General features: G+C 44.7%; 1 protein-coding gene across 4 annotated transcripts in view; it reads right to left on the bottom strand.

The window, feature by feature from the left end:
* Positions 1–11,270: 11,270 nt before the first annotated feature.
* LOC100273794 (uncharacterized) overlaps positions 11,271–20,899 on the bottom strand; it is a 37,884-nt gene continuing 28,255 nt past the window's right edge. For 2 of the 4 annotated variants that reach the window (XM_008669320.4, XM_008669321.4), the window contains exons 6-11: positions 20,567–20,641; positions 12,208–12,278; positions 12,078–12,129; positions 11,879–11,968; positions 11,697–11,789; positions 11,271–11,602 (exon numbers count right to left, since the gene is read on the bottom strand). In XM_008669320.4, coding sequence (XP_008667542.1) covers positions 11,495–11,602; positions 11,697–11,789; positions 11,879–11,968; positions 12,078–12,129; positions 12,208–12,278; positions 20,567–20,641 — 489 coding nt within the window. In that variant the 3' untranslated portion in view covers positions 11,271–11,494. Of the gene's footprint in view, positions 11,603–11,696; positions 11,806–11,878; positions 11,969–12,077; positions 12,130–12,207; positions 12,279–20,566; positions 20,642–20,899 lie in introns of all 4 variants that reach the window. The other 2 variants (XM_008669323.4, NM_001360446.1) reach the window with 2 other exon arrangements.

Here is a 20,899-nt window from a genome sequence, read left to right on the forward strand (position 1 = left end):
GGATGTCCCAGATTTGCTTGGCGTTGTCCAAGCCGCTCACCTTATTATATTCATCCCTGCAAAGTGAAGCTAGCAAGATAGTAGTAGCTTGGGCATTTTTATGAATCTGTTCATTAATTATCACAGGGTTATCTGTACTATCGAAGTGCATCCCATTCTCTACAATTTCCCAAATGCTAGGATGGAGAGAGAATAAATGACTACGCATTTTATGACTCCAAAACGAATAGTCCTCTCCATCAAAGTGTGGAGGTTTTCCAAGGGGAATTGAAAGTAGATGTGCATTTGAATTGTACATCATGCGAGAATAGTAAAAAGAGTAGTTTTGATTAACCGTTCTCTTTTTCGACGAAGAGTCGTCGTCTCTTGGTGAAGAAGAGGAGGCATCGCTGTCATAGTAAATGATCTTCTTGATGCACCTCTTCTTCTTCCCGTCCCTCTTCTTGTGACTTAATCCTGAGTCAGTGGGCTTGTCGTCTCTTGGCTTGTTGAAGAGGGACTCCTTCTCCTTGTCGTTGACCACCATCCCCTTTCCCTTAGGATCCATCTCTTCGGGCGGTTAGTCCCTTAGATGAAGAGTACGGCTCTGATACCAATAGTGAGGACCTAAAGGGGGTGAATAGGTGATCCTGTAAAATCAAACTCTAAATAGCCACAAAACTTAGATGTTATAGCGTTAGCGACTAAGTAGCTTTGAAGCGAGTTCTTGTGAACACAACAATCACAGACAATCCAACACAAGAGACACACGATTTTTATCCCGTGGTTCGGCTAAGAAACACTTGCCTACTTCCATGTTGTGGCGTCCCAATGGACGAGGGTTGCACTCAACCCCTTTCAAGTGATCCAATGATCAACTTGAATACCACAGTCTTTTTGTTTAGAGTATCTTCCCGTTTGCGAGGAATCTCCACAATTTGGATCTCTCGCCCTTACAATAAAGATCACAAAGAAAGCACGGAGTAAGGTTGGGAGAAGCAACGCACACACAACACAATTCCGCAGCACACACACGCACACAAGCCAAGACTTGAGCTCGAAACGTAGCACTGAGAGTTCACAACTCGAACAGAGCTCAAATCACTAACACAATCGATCAAATGCGTGGAGGCAGAGTGTGGGAGTCTTAGATTGCTTAGTGAATGCTTGGGTGTCTCCTCCATGCGCCTAGGGGTCCCTTTTATAGCCCCAAGGCAGCTAGGAGCCGTTGGAGACAAACTTGGAAGGTCATCCTTGCCTTATGTCGAGTGGCGCACCGGACAGTCCGGTGCACCACCGGACAGCTACTGTAGCATGTCTGGTGCGCGATTGCCTTCCAAATCGGGCACAGACGACCGTTGCAGCTTCGGGCCCGTTGGCGCACCGGACACTATCCGGTGCCCCCGTCGACCGTTGGAGCTGCCACGCGTCGCTCGCAGATTTCACGGCCGATCGTTAGCGCTGGCGACCGTTGGCTCACCACGGCTGATCGGTGAGTTTTAGCCACGTCGCCTTTCTTCATTCTCGAGAGCGACGAGTTCGCCGCGGATGACTCATCGGACAGTCCGGTGCACCACCGGACGGTCCGGTGATTTTTAACCGTACGCCGTCGTCGAATCCCGAGAGCGGCGAGTTCACGTGGACCAGCCTGGCGCACCGGACAGTCCGGTGTGCCAGGCCGAACTGGAATTTGGCTGCACACAATCAAGTCTTTTGCAATTCGATTCTCTTCTTCTCAGCACTGTTTCTAGCACTTAGATAACCTCATTAGTATTCAAAAACAAATGTAGTAAGTCTAGAAACATACCTCATGCCTTGATTTGCACTTTTCAACCTTTGGCGCATTAGGACTTAAAGAATATGCGTTCGGCATCTAATCACCAAAATACTTATAGAAATTGCCCAAGGGCATATTTCCCTTTCACTATTTTACCCAAACCTTTGACCAAACCTTGAGTTCCATCCCCGAATGTGATAGCTCTTTGGGGATCATCATTTTTCTCATATGAGGAGAACGTCCTTTTCTCCCCTGTCATGTGGTTTGTGCACCCGCTATCGATTATCCAACTTGAACCTCCCGATGCATAAACCTACAAAACAAGTTTAGGCCTTGTTCTTAGGTACCCAAACAGCCTTGGGTCCTTTGACGTTAGAAACAAGCACCTTGGGTACCCAAACACAAGTCTTGGGACTCTTGTGTTTGCCCCCAACATATTTGGCAACTATTTTGCCTGATTTGTTAGTTAAAACATATGAAGCATCAGAAGTCTTAAATAAAACATTATGTTAATTTGATGCAGCAGGAATTTTCTTTCTAGGCATTTTAACATGAGTGGTATGCCTAGAGCTAGAAGCCTCATCTTTGTACATAAATGCATGGTGAGAAACAGAATGAGGTTTTCTAGCATGAATCTTCCTAATCTCATGTTCGAGATAGTTTGCAGGATATAAAATATAACCCTCACTATCCTGAACCATGGGAGCCTTACCCTTAACAAAGTTAGATAATTTTTTAGGGGCATTAATCTTGGTGTTGTTTTGATTCCCCTGTTGGAAACCAATACCATCCTTAATGCCAGAGCATCTCCCATTATAGAGCATGCTTCTAGCAAATTTAAACTTTTCATTTCCAAGTTCATGCTCAGTAATTTTAGCAGTTAATTTAGCTATATGATCATTTTGTTGTTTAATCATGGCAAGGTGATCATCCATAGCTTCAATATTAACATCTCTACATTTAGTACAAATAGTAACATGATCAACAATAGATGTAGATGGTTTGTAGGCATTCAATTATTCAATCTTAGCATTTAATGTAATATTCTCATCTCTAAGACAGGAAATTGAATCATTGCAAACATTCAACTTTTCAATCTTAGAAACTAAACTATCATTCTCAGTTCTAAGACTTGAAATTGAATCATGACAAATGCTAAGGTCCTTAGATAGGTTTTCACATTTTTCTACTTCCTGAGCATAAGCATTTTTCAACTTAATTTTTTTTTATTTTCTTTAACGAGCAAGTCTTCTTGGCATTCCAAGATTTCATCCTTCTCGTTAATGGTCTCAATTAGTTCATTTAATTTTTTCTTTTGTTCCATGTTAAGGTTGGCAAAAAGAGCAAGTAAACCATCTCCATTATCGCTAGAGCTACCCTCATCACTAGATGTTGTATATTTGGGGTGGCTCTAGAATGTACCTTCTTCTTCTTGCCACCCTTAGCCATAAGACATTTGTGGCCGACGTTGGGGAAGAGGAGACCTTTGTTGACGGCGATGTTGGCGGCGTCCTCGTCGAAGGAGGAGTCGGCGGAGCTCTCGTTTGAGTCTCATTCCTAACACACGTGTGCATCGCCGCCCTTCTTCTTGTAGTATATCTTCTTCTCTTTCTTCTTCCCCTTCTTGTCTTTGTCCCTGTCACTTTCACTAGAAATTGGACATTTTGCTATGAAATGATCGGACTTACCACACCGGTAGCACACCCTCTTGGAGCGGGGCTTGTAATCCTTTCCCCTCCTTTGCTTGAGGATTTGGCGGAAGCTCTTGATGATGAGCGCCATCTCCTCATTGTTGAGCTTGGAGGCGTCGATTGGAAGCCTACTTGGTGTAGACTCCTTCTTCTTTTCTTCCGTCACTTTGAATGCGACGGGTTGCACCTTGGGTGTGGAGGTGGCACCTTGCTCTAAGTTAACAATGTGTTTGGAGTCTTTGATCATAAGTTCAAAGCTCACAAACTTGCCAATCACTTCCTCGGGAGACATTAGTTTGTATCTAGGATCCCCACGTATTAATTGTACTTGAGTAGGAATATGAAAAACAAGGGATCCTAGAATAACCTTGACCATTTTATGGTCTTCCCATTTGGTGCTCCCAAGGTTGCACACTTGGTTCACCATGGTCTTGAGCCGGTTGTACATGGCCTGCGGCTCATCCCCTTTGTTGAGGACAAATCGACCGAGTTCTCCCTCGATCGTCTCGCGCTTGGTGATCTTGGTCACCTCGTCCCCTTCGTGCGCGGTTTTGAGGACGTCCCAAATTTCTTTAGCGCTCTTTAACCCTTGCACCTTATTATACTCCTCTCGACATAAAGAGGCAAGGAGTATAGAAGTTGCTTGGGAGTTAAAGTGTCGTATTTGGGCGGCCTCGTCCGAGTCGTAGTCCTTGTCCCTCACCTTTGGTGCATGCGCTCCAAACTCAACAATATCCCAAATACTTTCGTGGAGTGAGGTTAGATGGTGCCTCATTTTAGCACTCCACATACAATAATATTCACCATCAAAATATGGTGGTTTTCCTAAGGGAACGGAAGTAATGGAGCGCGCTTTGAATTACGGGGATAGCGTAGGGGCATCTTACTATACTTCTTTCGCTCATGGCGCTTAGAAGTAGTGGACGACTCGGAGCTTGATGTGGAGGGTGACGAGGAGTTGGTCTCATAGTAGACCACCTTCTTCATTTTCTTCTTGTCACCTCTCCGATGTGACTTGATGGAGGAAGAGGATTCCTCCTTATGTTTGTTGCTGGACTCCCTTGAGAGAGTCCTCCTCGAGCTTGCGGCTTTTTCACCGGTCATGATCTCCCTCTTGGCGTGATCTCCAGACATCACTTCGAGTTGGTTAGACTCTTAATAAAGCACTTGCTCTTATACCAATTGAAAGTCACCTAGAGGGGGGGGTGAATAGGCGAAACCTGAAATTTATAAACTTAAACACACACTAAGGTCGGGGGTTAGCGTTAGAATTAAATTCAAATCCAAAAGAATATCTCTCTTGCTAGGAGTTGCTCAAGGATTGCGGATGACGTATGGGAGCCAACTCAAATTCACACTAGCAAGGAAACGTTAGAGAGGGGAAAACAAATCAAACAAGAATCAAGGCGAGTGAACACGATGATTTTTTACCGAGGTTCGGTTCCAAAGAACCTAGTCCCCGTTGAGGAGGTCACAAAGACCGGGTCTATTTCAACCCTTTCCCTCTCTCAAATGGTCACTTAGACCGAGTGAGCCTTTTCCTTAATCTCTCGGGTCACTTAGACCCTGCAAGGACCACCACACACTTAGGTGTCTCTTGCTTTTATTACAAGTCACTTGAGAAATAGAAGGGAAAAGAAAAAGGCCAAACCAAGCGACAAGAGCAACAAAGAACACAAGTGATCCTCTCACAAGCCCTAATGCACTAGAGTTGATTTTGGGGCTTTGAGTGGATTGATTGCTTTGATTGTGTCTTGGAGTATTGGGCTTTTGCTCTTGCAATGAATGAAGAATTCAGAATGCTTGGATGGAAGTGAATGAGGTGGTTGGGGGGTATTTATAGCCTCCCAACCACTTCTAGTCGTTGGCTGAATTTTGCTGGCGATGGGCGCACTGGACAGTCCGATGCGCCACCGGACAGTCACTGTGCACTGTCTGGTGCGCGCCACGTCAGCGCAACCGTTAGGGTTTGGAGCAGTTGACCGTTGGAGATGTTTGTCTTCTAGTTGCACCGGACAGTCTGGTGCTCTCTGACTTCTGCGCGACACTGTTCCGCTCTGACATCTCCACAGTCGACCGTTGGTTGAGCAGAGAGCCATTGCTCCGCTGGCTCACTGGACAGTCCAGTGGCACACCGAACAGTCCGGTGAATTATAGCGGAGCGCGCCTCCATTTTCCCGAGAGTGGCTGGTTCAACTCTGTACGGCCCTGGTGTCCGGTGCGCCATTTTTCAGCACACTCTAGGTCCTTTTGCTCCAATTGAATTGTGACCCTAACTTGATTACTTTCTTGGTTTGTGTTGAACCTTATGCACCTGTAATACATGAATTCTAGACAAACTAGTTAGTCCATGTGTTTTTGTTGGTCGTCAACCACCAAAATTATTTATAGGGAACGGTTAACCCTATTTCCCTTTCAACAGTTGACACGGAGATTTTTATCCTGTGGTTCGGCCAAGTGAAACACTTGCCTAGTCCATGTTGTGGCGTCCCAACGGACGAGGGTTGCACTCAACCCCTTTCAAGTGATCCAATGATCCACTTGAATACCACAGTTCTTTTTATCTCAAGTTTATCCTCTTTGTGAGGAATCTCTACAAGTTGGAGCCTCTCACCCTTACAAGATTGATCACAATGAAACCCCAAGAGTAAGATGGGATAGAAACACACGCAATAGCTAGAGTCGCAGCAAAGACGCGCTCACAAGTCGAGAAACATGCACAAAACACAGCGCAACGAGTTCACAGTTCAAACAAGTGCTCAAATCTCAAGGATAATGAATCGGATGCGTGTTTGCGAAGTCTAGGTGTACTGCTCCATGCGTCTAGGGGTCCCTTTTATAGCCCCAAGGCAGCTAGGAGCCGTTGGAGCTCCATTTGGTAGGCAATAGTTGCCTTCTGTCTGTGGGCGTACCGGACAGTCCGTGCACCACCGGACATGAACAGTGCACGATCTCCTTCCTTATTTGGCGAAGCCGACCGTTGTAGCCAGGGTCCCCTTGGCACACCAGACAGTCCGGTGTGACTTGGTGACCGTTGGCGCTGGCTACACGTCGCCCATTTATTGCGCGCTGATTTTGCTGCCGACCGTTGGCGCGGGCGCTGCTGGCTCACCGGATAGTCCGGTGAATTTTAGCCACAGCGTCCCCAACAATTCTAGAGATTCCAGAGAGCAGCGAGTTTATCGACGCGCCAGCCTGGGCACCGGACACTGTTCGGTGCACACCGGACAGTCTGGTGAACCCGTAGGCTGGTGTAAGTTTGGCTGGGCACTGCCAACCTTCTCCAATCCAATCTCATTTTGTTTGACAAGGTTCCTAGCACTTAGAGGAATATGTTAGTACCAAAAATAATTCACTAAGGCTAGAGACATACCTTGATTCTTGATTTGCATCTCTTTAGCACTTTAGCATATACCCACTAAAACACTATGTGTTGGACATCTAATCACCAAAACATTTATAGAAATGGTCCAAGGACATATTTTCCTTTCAATCTTCCCCTTTTTGGTGATATATGCCAACACATTAAAAGCAACTCGAAATGCAACAACATTTTCAAAGAAAAGCTAAAGAGTGCAAATTGAAGACAAATTTATCTCACTTAGGATTTGGCATATTTCGATCACTTTTGCCACCACTTGGTTTATTTTTACAAAACAAATTCTTTTGCCTGACTCTATGTCAAAAACACTTGTTTTGGCAAATTAAAAGATTTTTCAAGAGTAAATTTGATCAAATGCCAAAAACTCCCCCTTTTTCTCATAATCGAATTTCTCTCCCATAAGAGAACAATTTTTCAATAAGAGGGTTTTGATCAAACACCAAGGATCTTCTGAAAATAGGAGACCTCGTTATATGTGAGAGAGAACCAGCTTATATGTGGGAGTGTTTCTGCCTCCATAGTAGACTTCGTTAAGATAGTCCGCTTACGGGACCTCCAAGAAACTGCAATGCCACCAATTGTGAATATATATCCACTTGTGGCCTTGATCTCAGCTGCATCTGAGATCCAGTTGTAATCACTATACCCTTCAAGTATAGTAGGGTACCCAGTATAGTGAAGTCCATACGCAGAAGTACCTCTCAAGTATCTCATTACACGTTCTAGTGCACATCAGTGATCGCTTCCTGGATTAGAAGTGAATATGCTCAATTTGCTCACAACAAACGAGATATCAGAATGAGAAGACACAATCCTTATCTCTTAGGAATGTGGCACACTGCAGCCCGCAGGGTACCTTCAAGGACCCATTCAGGAGGGGCGACAACATCCTTGTGTTTCCACTTGTATCATCCAAGTAGCATGAACCGTACAATTCTGTATTATTCAGTACTACAATTTATTGGTCCAACTTAGATCAGTTCATCTTTGTGAAAAAAGTGTTTTGTTTCACCAAGTAAACTAAAAGTTGTACATAACCGTATAAATAAATTAGATTTTTTTTAATATACCTGATGTATAGGTTGAACTATCTTGGTGCAGCACCAATGGTTCCTGATGCAAATTCTTTTCTTGTGTGATATTTATTTTTAACAGTTTAATATGTATCATGTAGAAAATATGTTTATATTAAATTTATTTTTATCAGTATTTTTATGGGGAGGGTTCACCACACTCGTTTATCGTGTCGCTCAGCCGTTACATTACTGGTAGGATCTAATTCACATCTACCAATATCATTAAATATGATTTTATACCGTAGCAACGTAAGAGTATTGTACTAGTTATTAGATGATGTTACAGTTTGCGCCATGGTTATAGAAAGTCAAGCATGATAATCAGTTAAAACTCTGACCCACATATTATAGAGGCAATGACCCTAAATCACATATAGCTTATCCTCACTTAGACGTTTAATCATTCCTTTATTATTGTGTCTCAACTATTTATAGGCTGTCCTAATTGACACGTCAAATATGTTCTAGAACAATAAATTAGATTTAAACAAATACAAGTAGTATAATACTTATACTCCTAACGATTATATAGAAAAAATGGTCTAATATATCATATGCTATTGATAAAATAATCTCTACTATATAAAGTGTTAGTTTTTACGGTTTCACCCTTATCATACGTCAACATTTAAAAAACTTATATTTTTTAACCAATCCACGATCCAAGCCTCCCTATCCCAACTCTCTTCCCACTTTTGCAAAAAAAACTCTGTTATATTTCTTTGTAATTAGTCCACGGTCCTAGCCTCTCCATCCTGACTCATTTATGTGTCGTCGCAACGCACATACATTGTATCAGGGAAGCTTGATATATCACTTGCTAGTATGTTACTTATTGTCGGGGGTGGAATTAGGGGCACCCGGATTCTCCCCTAATAACGCGCTCAGGAAAAGTTATTTGCTCAGACACAACCCCTGAAGGCAAGGGACCAGGTCGCCTCCTCGCCCGAGGCCCATCACAAGGGTCACAGAACGCCATCCTAACTAAGGCCCCTCCCCGAGGGCCCTCCAAAAGCTTCGCCTCGGGCAAGTCTCCGCCTCGCCCGAGTCTCTCACAGACTCAGGCCCCCCGTCTTCGCCTAGCTCGAGGGCACCTCACCCTGGAACCGCCGTATCCACCTCGCCCGATTCTGTCTCGGACAAGGAGGACAAAACACACCTGAAGGCCAGCGAGGAACACTCGCATTTAATGTGCATACCTACCCTACACAGTGACACATGAGCACAACAACAACAACAAGACAGCAGTCGCGTTCAGGCGCAACATCATGATTACGCATGCGCCACTATGCGTACACGCCGCCTGCCATACCTGGATGGAACATCAAACACGACGGAAGAGCAGACCGGGCCTCAGGCGCAAAACTCCGCCTCGCCCAACGCTGGGCTTGCCCTTGGGCACCATCTCCGCCTCGCCCGACGCTGAGCTTGCCCTCGGGCACCGCCTCCACCTTGCTCGAGCTAGGCCTCGGCTACCTGCACCACCGCGAACCCCGCAGACGACCACTCTGTTAACTGTGGCACACGTCAGGAAGGACTCAACCATCCTCGGGAAGACTTTCGCCTCGTCCGAGCTTGGCTCTGACCTCGATACCTGCATGAAAGGACACCCCACGTCATCCAACACAGGGACGATGATGCACCCCGTAAGCTGACTTTTACCCATACCGAGGTCCTATTGCAACCACTACGATATGGGCATCCCCTCCCCCAGGGGCTCGGGTGTATGGCCAACCCCTCGGCCTTGGCCTCGGCTCTCAGCAGGAAAACGACAGATTCAATTCAACAGCACAGTACAAGATCGTGTCGCCCACAGGACACCAAGACATCTCTCTTACTAGCACGACGACCCCCTGGCTCAACAACATACATCCCTAAGTGTATAAATAGTGCAATCATGACTCCTCTAAGGGGGCGGGGCAAAAAACACTTGGTAACTTTCTCATGTCTTTCGGTATCGGCACTTGCCTCAATCAGTTCTAGGGACTTGGAAACTTCCCCTCTCCCGTTGTGCTTGTAATCCCTACTGTAAGCACCTCAGTGCGAGTAATATAAGCTTCACCCCCGTCTGCTGGAAGTAGGGCCTCACATTGCCCGAACCAGGATAAATCGCTTGTGTCAACTCGCACACCATCTAGATTCTAGGCACGCAACATCATTTCACTAGTTGGTTAGGATCGCCAGTCCAAACACCGACACTTATATTTAACATGTTCAAGTCATGCAACATAGTTGGAGCCAGAGCATAGTTGGAGGCAGAGCTAGGGTTTCATGCACCATAGCCAAAGTTGCGTCGAATAGTAGCATCATTGGAGGTGCATGTTATCAATCATCGCGTGGTAGTATTTGGTTCCAGAGTATGGTGGGACGAAGTCATTCCACTTCTAATTTGTTGTTGTTGTTTAGATTGATTCCATTTAGCTCCTCAAATCTCCTCTGTTATTCTTGCTCTCAAACAAGCCCCAAAAAAATTATGGAAGTCATGCCCCAAAAAAATTATGGAAGTCATGCCGAGATGTTTACCGATGGATCGATGATAGTGGCGCTGTTTCATGAGACTAATAAATGTGTCGTTCTGAGAAAATGAAGTGACTGAGGTGAGGTTTGGACTCTAGGTACGTAAGCATCTACTCCATCTGTTCCTTATCTTAAGGTCACAAAGGTTTGTCCTAAGTCATAATAACAAAATATTCATAAGCATTGACTAAATAAAAATAAAATATTACATTTATTATTAAAACATCTAGCACAATATATAATTTTATTTAATTTAAAAACAGTTATTTTTGTAGACATTGTTGGCCAATGTTTCAAAACTGACTTAAGACAAACCTTCGTTACCTTAAGATAGGGAACAGAGGGAGTAAGGCCCTGTTCCAATCTCACGAGATAAATTTTAGCAGCTTTTTTTTAGCTACTTTTAGCCATTTATAATCTAAACAGGAGAGCTAATGGTGGTAATTGAAACTAAACTTTAGCACTTCAATTCATATAGCTAAAGTTTAGCAGGAAGCTAAAGTTTATCCCGTGAGATTGAAACGGGGCCTAAGTTAATTAGCCATATGGGTACTAACCTTGTGAGGGGTTAATGAAAATTTGTGGAATGAGATGGGATGCCAAGACTCCATCCAGTGGATGATGATTTTGTGAAGCCTGCGATGACGATGTTAAGTTTGCAAATCCCAGTAGGAGTGGATTTTTTTTCCAATTTTCTTCTATTTTCAGAAACTCTATTTTTAAGTGATTTATATTTTCTCAAGAGAAAATAAACTAAATTTCATTGAGAAAATAGAAATCGGGTTCCAAACTAGCCCATGTGAGGAATCCCAGGTGTTAGCTGTCGAACCCAAGCGCCGGAAAACGTCTATGCTCTGGAATCCAAACAGTCGAGAGTGGAAAGGGCAATCGAAGGGCAGTATCAAAGACCTCGCCAACCCTGTGATTGAACGACGAAGCGTTAACAGCGATTGCACAGGTCTGACCCTGCGAAATCCATGTGTTGCTGTATGCATTGCTATAATGAGACATCTTGCAGGTGTTACCCCTGGAGTGGGACCAACTCTCCCTGTACCCACCAAACCAGCTCTAATCAGAAAGTCATCTTCTGCCTCATCCATTTCGTCGCGGACCATTTCTCTCCTTTCAGAACAGGGCACCCGCTGTGGATACTGTTTGGGTCTGTGTTACCATCCAATCCCTGGAACAAGTCCCCGAGGCCAAAAGAACACAACTGAGATGACTCTAATAAAGATCTTCTGATCAGGATATTTAACTAGACAAAATTAACACACCATGCTCCAGAAGAGAACAGCGTCCCCTTTGTTTGGCTTAACACACAATCCTTTGACCACGTTTCCTCCACAGCTGCACTCTCCATCTCCTGCCTGGGACAGAAACAAGCTGACACAAATGGCATGGTATGTACAGTATATGATATGATAACAGTTTATTAACTTGTAAAATATCAGCTAACCTGCGGAAAGTGAGTTTCACCACCTACAACGCCATCTGTCAAATACATAAGCATTGTAGCAACACGCTGCCCTCCGCGCTTAAGGTTAAACTGAAGGTGTACGTACAAATCATATTGAGTTGTGCAATTGAGAACAAGGACAGTCAGGTCAATTGTAAATCTAGAAGCCTGAGACTTGCCTTAGAGATGGTCAACTTACAGTGTCAGAGAAGTAATCATGATGTGGTCTATAATACTGACTAGCTTCATACCTGCCATTGTTGAAGTTAGCTCACAAAAATACTCAAGTAAAAAAAATACAGAATTGCTGTCTTAATTTCATCAAGTACCTCAATACTTGAATGAGCTCCCCATTTTCTTTAGGTATTTGAGAGAACACAGATATTCGCTTCTCTATAGCCTACACAAGGGGAAACAAGTGTTCACAGAACAATAATCTTCTATAAATGCAGTGTTTAGGACATGGATCTAGCTTTGTGATACAAATTAGATATCCAAATTGTTGCCACTAATAGATGGCGAACAAGATAGCACACAACATAAAAATAGAATTAAACACAATAAACATATTTTGAATACAAGATATTGTCATAATGCAAGAGCCATGGAAACTGCTGGACCCCCTGTTGTATCTTCTCATAATAGAAGGGGATATAAACTGATTAGTTGTGTACAATAGTATCACGAAAGGGCCTCTAGCTGAGGTGATTAGATGGTTTGAGTAGCACTCCTCGGGTCATGGGTTCGACTCACCGTGGGAGTGGATTTCAAGCTATGGTTAAAAAAATCCCTTGTATGTCCCATGCCAAAGCACAGATATAAGGCCCGGTCGTGGTCGTGGACGTTCTCACATAGGCTACGGTGTCGTTGTGTATGGGTGCGACAGGGTTCGAGGGTTTTCTCGACCTGCGTAAGATGGTCTTCTTAATATGATACCATGGGGGCGGTATTACCCCCGCAAGTCGAGTTTTTTGTATAATAGTATCATAATTGCTTCTAGTGAGGTGCATTAGTACCTTAGTGTCAAGCTAACATAGTTTTTTTCTCGAATACGCAGGAGAGTTTGTTATCATTATATTAATAGAAGAAGAGTGTACATAATACACAAGGCCAAAGGCCGCTACAAAGTTACATGAGGGCAATTGAAGAAGAGATAACAACACAAACGACCAACACAAAACGCCCTATGGCCTTTAACCATGAACACTAGGCAACGACAGACCCTTGGCCCCAGCCATCTCCCAAAATCTAATTTCATTTCCTGACATAATCATAATTGTAGAGATGTTTGGCCTAACTCCATTGAACACGTCGTCGTTGCCAAGAAAATCAACATCAAAAGGTTGTGATGCTAAACCAGCCAAGCCAATCCCTTGCGAGAGCATAAACCAGAATTGTCTCGAGAAAACTCGACCGAGGAGGGAAAGACCGCCCTTCCAGTATTATATTAAGAAGAGACCGAAACATGGTCCCGGACGGTAAAATCCCCGAACCTTGGCCCCCATCACTAGCGGGCCGTCACCGCTCACTCTGCAACGGCCCAGCCGGAGGGTGACGTGCGGGATGTAACCCGGGAGCGGGCGGGACACAACGAGGGGATTTTTTTAACCAAGCCAGAAATTCGCCCCCGAGGGGGATCGAACCTAGGACCTGGAGGTGCTACTCGAAACACAGGACAACAGCAGATGATTAATGGTCTCCATTTCCTAGTCACAAGAAAACACAAGCTTCCGGGTGATCAAGGTTTCGCCTCGCCAATCGGTCTGCTGTCCAACAACGGTTGTGGGCTACTAACCACAGAAAAATACGACATTTGGGAGGTGCCCAACTCTTCCAGATACGTTTCCTGTAGCTATATAGAGCAGCACATCAAAAGCCCATTTAGCAGAATAGCAGCCCGAATTAGAGAAACTCCAAATGTGCCTATCTGGACTATCTGGCAGCATTATCACCACTGAAATAACTTCCCACAAACTTATGAATTCAGCAATAACTTCTAGAATAGCCACCCCATGAATATCCTAGACCCAAGACATGTCCGCAATGCCTTCCGCAGCTGTCCTCTTATAAAACCGCTTAGGCACTAAGGCAAAACTATGTGGAGCAAGATCGATTAAATGATGACCCATCAGCCACCTGTCACGCCAAAAGAGGGTGCTATTTCCATTACCAACTTCTGTAGACATGGCCAAATAAAATAAAGATTCCACTTGACCATTAGATTGTATAGGAAAGGAAGCCCAACCTCTATCCAGGCTAGTCTTTCGAAGCCACAACCATTTAACCCGGAGAGCCCAATTTAAAAATTGCAGATTTGAAATTCCGATGCCTCCCAACTATTTAGGTCTAGGGACCTTTGACCAGGCCACCAAGCAATGGCCCCCATTTGCCTCAAAGTTGCCATGCAACAAAAAATTCCGCCTGATCTTGTTCATGGCCTTGAGAGCCCATGAAGGGAGGTCCAGAGCCATGGCATGGTAGATAATAGTTGCTGTTAACACAGACCGCATGAGGACAGCCCGCTCGGCCCTAGTCATAAGATCAGCCTTCCATTTAGGAAGGTCAACCAATCGGTCGATGAGGGGCTGCAGCTGTGACTTAGTGAGCTTCTTCAGGGATAGGGGCAGTCCCAAATATTTGACTGGGAATTCATCCAGTCGGCAAGGCAGATGGTCATGGACAAGGACCAAACCATAATGAGTACAATTGATAGGGAGCAACACTACTCTTCTGGATATTAGTCTGAAGACCAGAAGCTTCTCCAAAAAGCCTGAGAACCCTCACTGTGAGATCAAGGTCCACTGTTGTAGGTCTGAGAAAAAGCACCACATCGTCCACATAAAGCGACACCCAATGTTGAATAGAATGAGAGGATAGCGTCTGTAACAACCAAGCTTCAGAAGCTCTCACAATAATAAGATTGAACATATCCATGACAAGAATGAAAAGCATAGTGGAGAGAGGATCCCCTTGTCGCAGCCCTCTCCTATGGGAGATGAAATCACCAGGCACCCCATTAAGCAAAATCTGCGTAGAAGTGGCAAGAAGGCCACTCACAATATCACGTCAAATACTAGCAAAACCCAACTTCTCCATGACATAAAGCAGGAAGACCCAAGAGACCGAGTCAAATGCCTCAGAAATATCCAACTTTAGAAGTATTCTAGGCTGTTTTTGAGAGTGAAGGAAGCGGGCTGTTAGCTGAACCAACATAAAGTTGTCTTAGTTAAATCTACCCTTGACGAAAGCACTTTGGTTCTTAGAAACCATGTTTTCCAGCTTTCCTCCCAATCTGTTTGCAAGAAGTTTTGTGACAGTTAGAGAATGGAAACCCTTAACCCTGGAATAGGATGGGGTGATGTATTAATAGACTAGAGTGTTGGGCCAGGCTCATTACAGAGGGTAAGTACAAAGGGAGAGCCCCAAACCCTAATAGGTATTCTTTTTTTCGAAAGCGCAGGAGAACTGCGCATCATTTAATTAGAGAAGAAAAAAGGTCCAAAATGGACCAAGGTACAAAGCCCTAAGCAGGCTTAACAAAACAAAAACCCACTCACACGCCACTCACACGCTACCCACTCTCTAGACCCTGTGAAGGTTACGCGTGAGCTCAAAGCCGAAACTCTGAATATGTTTGGCTCCAGCTGTAATCGAACATCCTATCTCATCAAGAAAGACGCATCTGATAGAGCTTAGCGAAGGGGTCTCCCCATTAAAGACAGCTTTGTTGTGGTGGATCCATAAACACCAGGTCCCCAAAATGATGATGATGTTCATACCCTTTCTCTTGCTTTTATGAATCTTCTTGTTTTTCGCCACCAATCGGCAAAGGAGGTCTCATCTCCCGACGGAGAGAGATTACCTACACCCAACGCCAACAGAATGGAATGCCAGAACTGTCTTGCAAAGACACAGGTACACAAAATATGTTGTATGGTTTCCTGCGATTGATCGCAGAAGAGGCAAGACACTGGGTGGTCCAGACCTCTCATCTCCAATCTATCAGATGTCCAACATTTATTCCGAATAGCCAGCCACAAGAAATACTTGCACTTTGGAGGAGCCCAAGATTTCCAACCTCTTCCATGGTTCAAAAATAATAGCTCACATAAAAAAGGCCTCGTAACAAGACCTTGAAGAAAATTGACCAGAGGAAGTATGCAGCCAGTTATGAATATCCACCTCCTGTGTTAACACTATATTCCTTACAACATCCCAAATCAGCAAAAAATGTCGGATTCCCGTCCAGGAAAGGTGTCAAGATGTCACTGATCCATTGCCATCCTCCAAGAGCCTGGGTCACTGTTCTAGTGGAGACAATATGTTTACCAACTTTGGAAACAACATCAGGAGCAAAGTCTTTGATGCAGCCGCCATCTATCCATCTATCAACCCAAAATAAAGTCTTGTTTCCATTGCCAACCACAGTAATAACCGAAGCTTGAAAGAACTTTCTGACTTGCAATGGCACAGGCAGCTTTAGCCCATGCCAGGGCTTGTTTGAATCTGCTTTCTCCAGCCACAGCCATTTAGCTTGCAGTGCCCAGCTCTGATAATACAGATTTGGGACCCCAAGCTAATAGGTATTCTAACAGTGACCAATTTAGCAAAGTTGTGAATAAGACTTATGGGTCTAAAGTCTTTGGCATCAGAGGGGCTATCCACTTTACGGAGAAGAACAATAAACGCTGAGTTTAGCGAACGAAAATTCCAAAAATCCCTTCTCCACCACAGCTGCATTAGCTGCCATGATATCATCTTTACTGATTTGCAAAAACGCATAGTGAACCCTTCCGGCCCTGGCGCCTTGTTGGATGGCAGGTGCTTAGCAAAGGGTGTCTCTTAAATGCAATGTTTTCTTTTGGCCTACCAGATATAAGCAAAATAGAGTTGAATTATTTCACAAAAAATATTGTTTTAAAAGGTACGGCCTTGAGACAAATATCCTATGTTGGGGACCTCTACTGTCATCTATCGAAGATCCTCAAAACCCCTTATTATCAAATTGGAAAGGTGTGTTTCAGGTACAACGTGAAGGATCAACGAAGCCATCCTTCATCAAAAGCGGCTTACGAATCAGAAGGGGAAGCTATGGATCTTCGCCTGCGTACAGATGTTGTGAGGACACGTGCCGAAGGAGGAGGCTTCAATTTCAAACGCATCGACATACAAAGCAAGGGAGAAGGAGACTCAGAAGGCTTGTTCAGCGTAGAAGTAGGAGAAAATACCATGTGTGTGTAAAATATGTGGGCATGTTTGTAATTTCATACGAAGTTGTACCCCATGACTATAAATAGAGGAACAGTGTCATGCATAGAGGGACTTTTGGAGCTAGAAGACGTTGGCCTGCTCCACCCCCGAAGATACCTTCGAGTTCTCATTTGTGAAGTCGAAGCTATGATCGTAAATGTTTGTCATGTCGCAAAGATGAAACAGACTTCGTATATCAAGGAAATGAGTAAACACTTTTATTTGTTTCATTGTGTGACATGTTGATGATTGAATGGTTTTATCCTGAGCTCCTTCCTTTGGTCGACTTCCAAAGGAAAGTCGAACAAATGGGAGGGAGAATCTTAAAATATACTCACTTGTGTTGCCTTGTTTTTTAGTATCCTCTTAGGAACCAAAAACGAGACCAACCTCCTATTTCTTGTGCTAGTGTACCTCCTGTCAGAACTCAAAACATGACTCCATTGCAATCATGCATTTGACACATGCATGTAGTGTTATGGTGGGCAAGGTGTATAAGAGAAAGAAGTGCAACCGTGCCTAAGCTATTGCACGACGTGGGCCTGGACATGACCAGCATGTGGTAACCACAAGGTGACCAGTGGCCTCCGCTGGTCATTGTTGCGACCTATTCCAGCTGGAGTAATATTAGTTTGTAAGATTTCGACCACATGTGCCTCCCTTTCTTGCGCCAGAGCTACCGCATCCTCTCGTGCAATGTCAGCTCACTGTGGAGCGATGTCACACCTCTCGCTCCCTCCACTTTGTACAAGACGTCAAACCTGCCATGATGGAGCACTTACATCCTTCAACGAAGTCTTCACTGCATCGTCCGACCTTCCTCCTGCACGACCCTATGTCCATCGCATTCACCTACTTCCCGGCACAGCACCGGTGGCACTCCAGCCATAGCACTATCCCCAGCTCTAAAAGGATGAGCTAGAGGCCTTCCACATACATCACGACCACTTTGAATTTCTAGTGATGTCTTCTAGCCTCACCAACATGACAACAACGTTCCAGAGCTTGATGAACACCATCCTCTAATCATTTCTTTGTAAGTGTGTTTTGGTCTTCTTCGATGACATCGTAATTTGTAGTTAGTCGTATCTTCATGTTATCCAAAATCAAACCAGCTATGTGTGAAGCACTCCAAGTGCGCTTTTGCCACATCCTCGGCGACCTACTTGGCCCACATCATTTCGGTAGCCAGCTTCACCATGGACAGCAGTAAAGTGAAGTCAGTCACTAAATGGCCATAGCAGCAATGTGTGCGACTTCCTCGGCTTGGAGAGATACTATCACTGCTTCTTACAAAACTTTAGAACGATGGCAACCCCTCTCACACAACTTCTAAAAAAAGATGGTTTTAATGGACGAACAGATGCACCACGGTGTTCTGCGTGTTGAAGGAGGCCCTTTTTGCCACCCACGTCCTTCACATGTCGAACTTCAACAAGCCCTTCACCGTCGACTATGACGTGTCAGGCACCGACTTCAACATCATTCTTCACCATGGCAATAGGCCCCCTCACCTTTTTCAGCAAGTTGTTCTGCTAAGGCACCTGAAGGTGGCAGCCTAAGAGAACAAACTCATCGACTTGGTCCAGGCAGTCTACCATTAGCGTTCATGCCTCTCTAGGGTTAACCCTTCAACGTCTGTACCGACCAATATGTGCTGAAATTCATGATCGACCACCGTCTCTCCATGGTACCACAACACCATTAGGTTAGCCAGCTCTACGGATTTGATTTGACTGTGGAATACTAGTCAAGGCGCTTGAACACTGTGGAGGACGCTCTCTCTGGGCATAGTGCCAAGGAGCTTCAATCGAACCTTGTCCAGGCCCCCAATCCAACTCTTCGCTGATCTTCATGCGAAGGTCAAGGAAGACCCGGTGCTGCGAACGCTCCACGACACCACCACTACACACGGGGTCCTGTCGTGCATTGAGTACAGCTTGATCCTGCAGGAGTATCATGTCTTCATTCCATCTCAGTTCCCTCTGTTGTGCTCCAAGTGGCACACACCAATGTCTGAATCCAGAAAACCCCTAGCGTCGTCCGAATCCAGAAAACCCCTAATGTCTCCACGACACCTTCAGCAAGACCAATGCAGTGCAACTCTGTTGTGTCTGGTTGGACTAGCTTCCCTAGGCGGAGTAATGCTATAACATGTCTTTCTACTCAGCATTCCACGTGTCCCATTTTAGCTGGTGTATGGGCAGGCCCCCTCCTGTGTTGCATTTATACACAACCAACTTGGCATAGACATGGTGGACAATCTCTTGCAGAACCACAACACCTTCCTCATGGATATTCGTGAACGGCTACAGCAACCTCAAGACTACACCAACCAACACTATAATAACCACTACTACACACTAGAGTTCGACATTAGCGACTAGGTCTAGCAATATCTGCCTCGGGGCAAGCTGGGCCTAAGTACACCAGGCCATACCAGGTGCTTGAGCATGTGGGTGTCGTCGCCTACCTCTTATAGTTGCCTGAAGGCATGCACACATTCACAATGTCTTCCACGCCGAGGTCTTGAAGTCGTTCCACGGGACTCCGCCAGCTGCTCCATCGCCTCTGCCACTAATGCAACATGGGTACGCCCAACTCCATCAGGGCATGTGGCACATGCTGATCCAGTGGGAGAGGCCACCCATCGAAGCCTTTTGCAAGGCTCATCCCTTGTTCCAGCTCGAAGACTAGCTATTTGTCAGGAGGGAGAGATGTTATGTTGGGCTAGTATCAGAGAAAGAAGTGTAGTTGTGGCTAAGTTGTCGCATAGCATGGGCCTGGACATGTCCACCGCATGGTCACCACGAGGTGATCAGCAACCTCTGACTTCTCAAGAAGGGATTAAGGTTAGTTTGTTAGATTGTTCAGGCTTTGCATGAGTTTGTTAACTAGTTGTTAGGACTGGGCTATAAGGCTACGGCCCGCAGATTGTGCATATGGCCGTGAAACACTGTTTTGCACTGTAGACTGCACTATTTATAGAGTGGAGTTTGAAATAGGAGAGGAGGATGAGTAAGCTACTGGAGATAGCCTAAGGCACAAACATTTGGTTAATGAAAGGATTAGCCAGAGATTGAGTTCAATCTCTCCTGCTCCTCTACTCTTGCACGCACGTTCCCTACCTTGACACCGACCACAGCGTTGCAGCCTCGCCAATGAGGCGATCAAACCTCGTCCACCCACCTCCCACTCCTACTTCCTACGCAATAGCTCAAGTTCCTCCAACATGCACTCTTTTGTGTCACTGGCATAGAATGATAACTAATAGGAAACAAATACAAAAAAGGTTAAAAACCATGTTAGGCAACACAAATGAATGTCTTAAAAGCTCACTATCACAACACAAGGGGAATTAGTTGAATATTTATAGATCAAAGAAGTATTTCACATTTATATGGTGAGAAATATAAAATAAAGTATGGTAAAAATGACCTGAACGACTGGAGATTTTCTTTCTTCAGAATTCACAAACATACCAGAACTCGTCCGAACATCACTTTTTACACCCTAGAGAACATGGGACCAGTGACATCATGAATACAGAAAGCACAAGAAATGCATGACTAGCCTAGATTTTTAGATACTCATATCTACAAAGAATAAATATAATGGGCACGGATTCCCAAAAACATGCAGCCTAATGATTGATGCTTTATTAAATATATAAAGATGCCATACAGTACAGGTTCAAAATAAGATCTAGAGAAGCTGCTTTCAATCTTCAAAAAACAGTGCATAGATAGCATGACTACTTATCTAGGCGAA

The sequence above is a fragment of the Zea mays genome, chromosome 2 (genome assembly GCF_902167145.1).
Source record: "Zea mays cultivar B73 chromosome 2, Zm-B73-REFERENCE-NAM-5.0, whole genome shotgun sequence".
NCBI classification, from domain to species: domain Eukaryota; kingdom Viridiplantae; phylum Streptophyta; class Magnoliopsida; order Poales; family Poaceae; genus Zea; species Zea mays.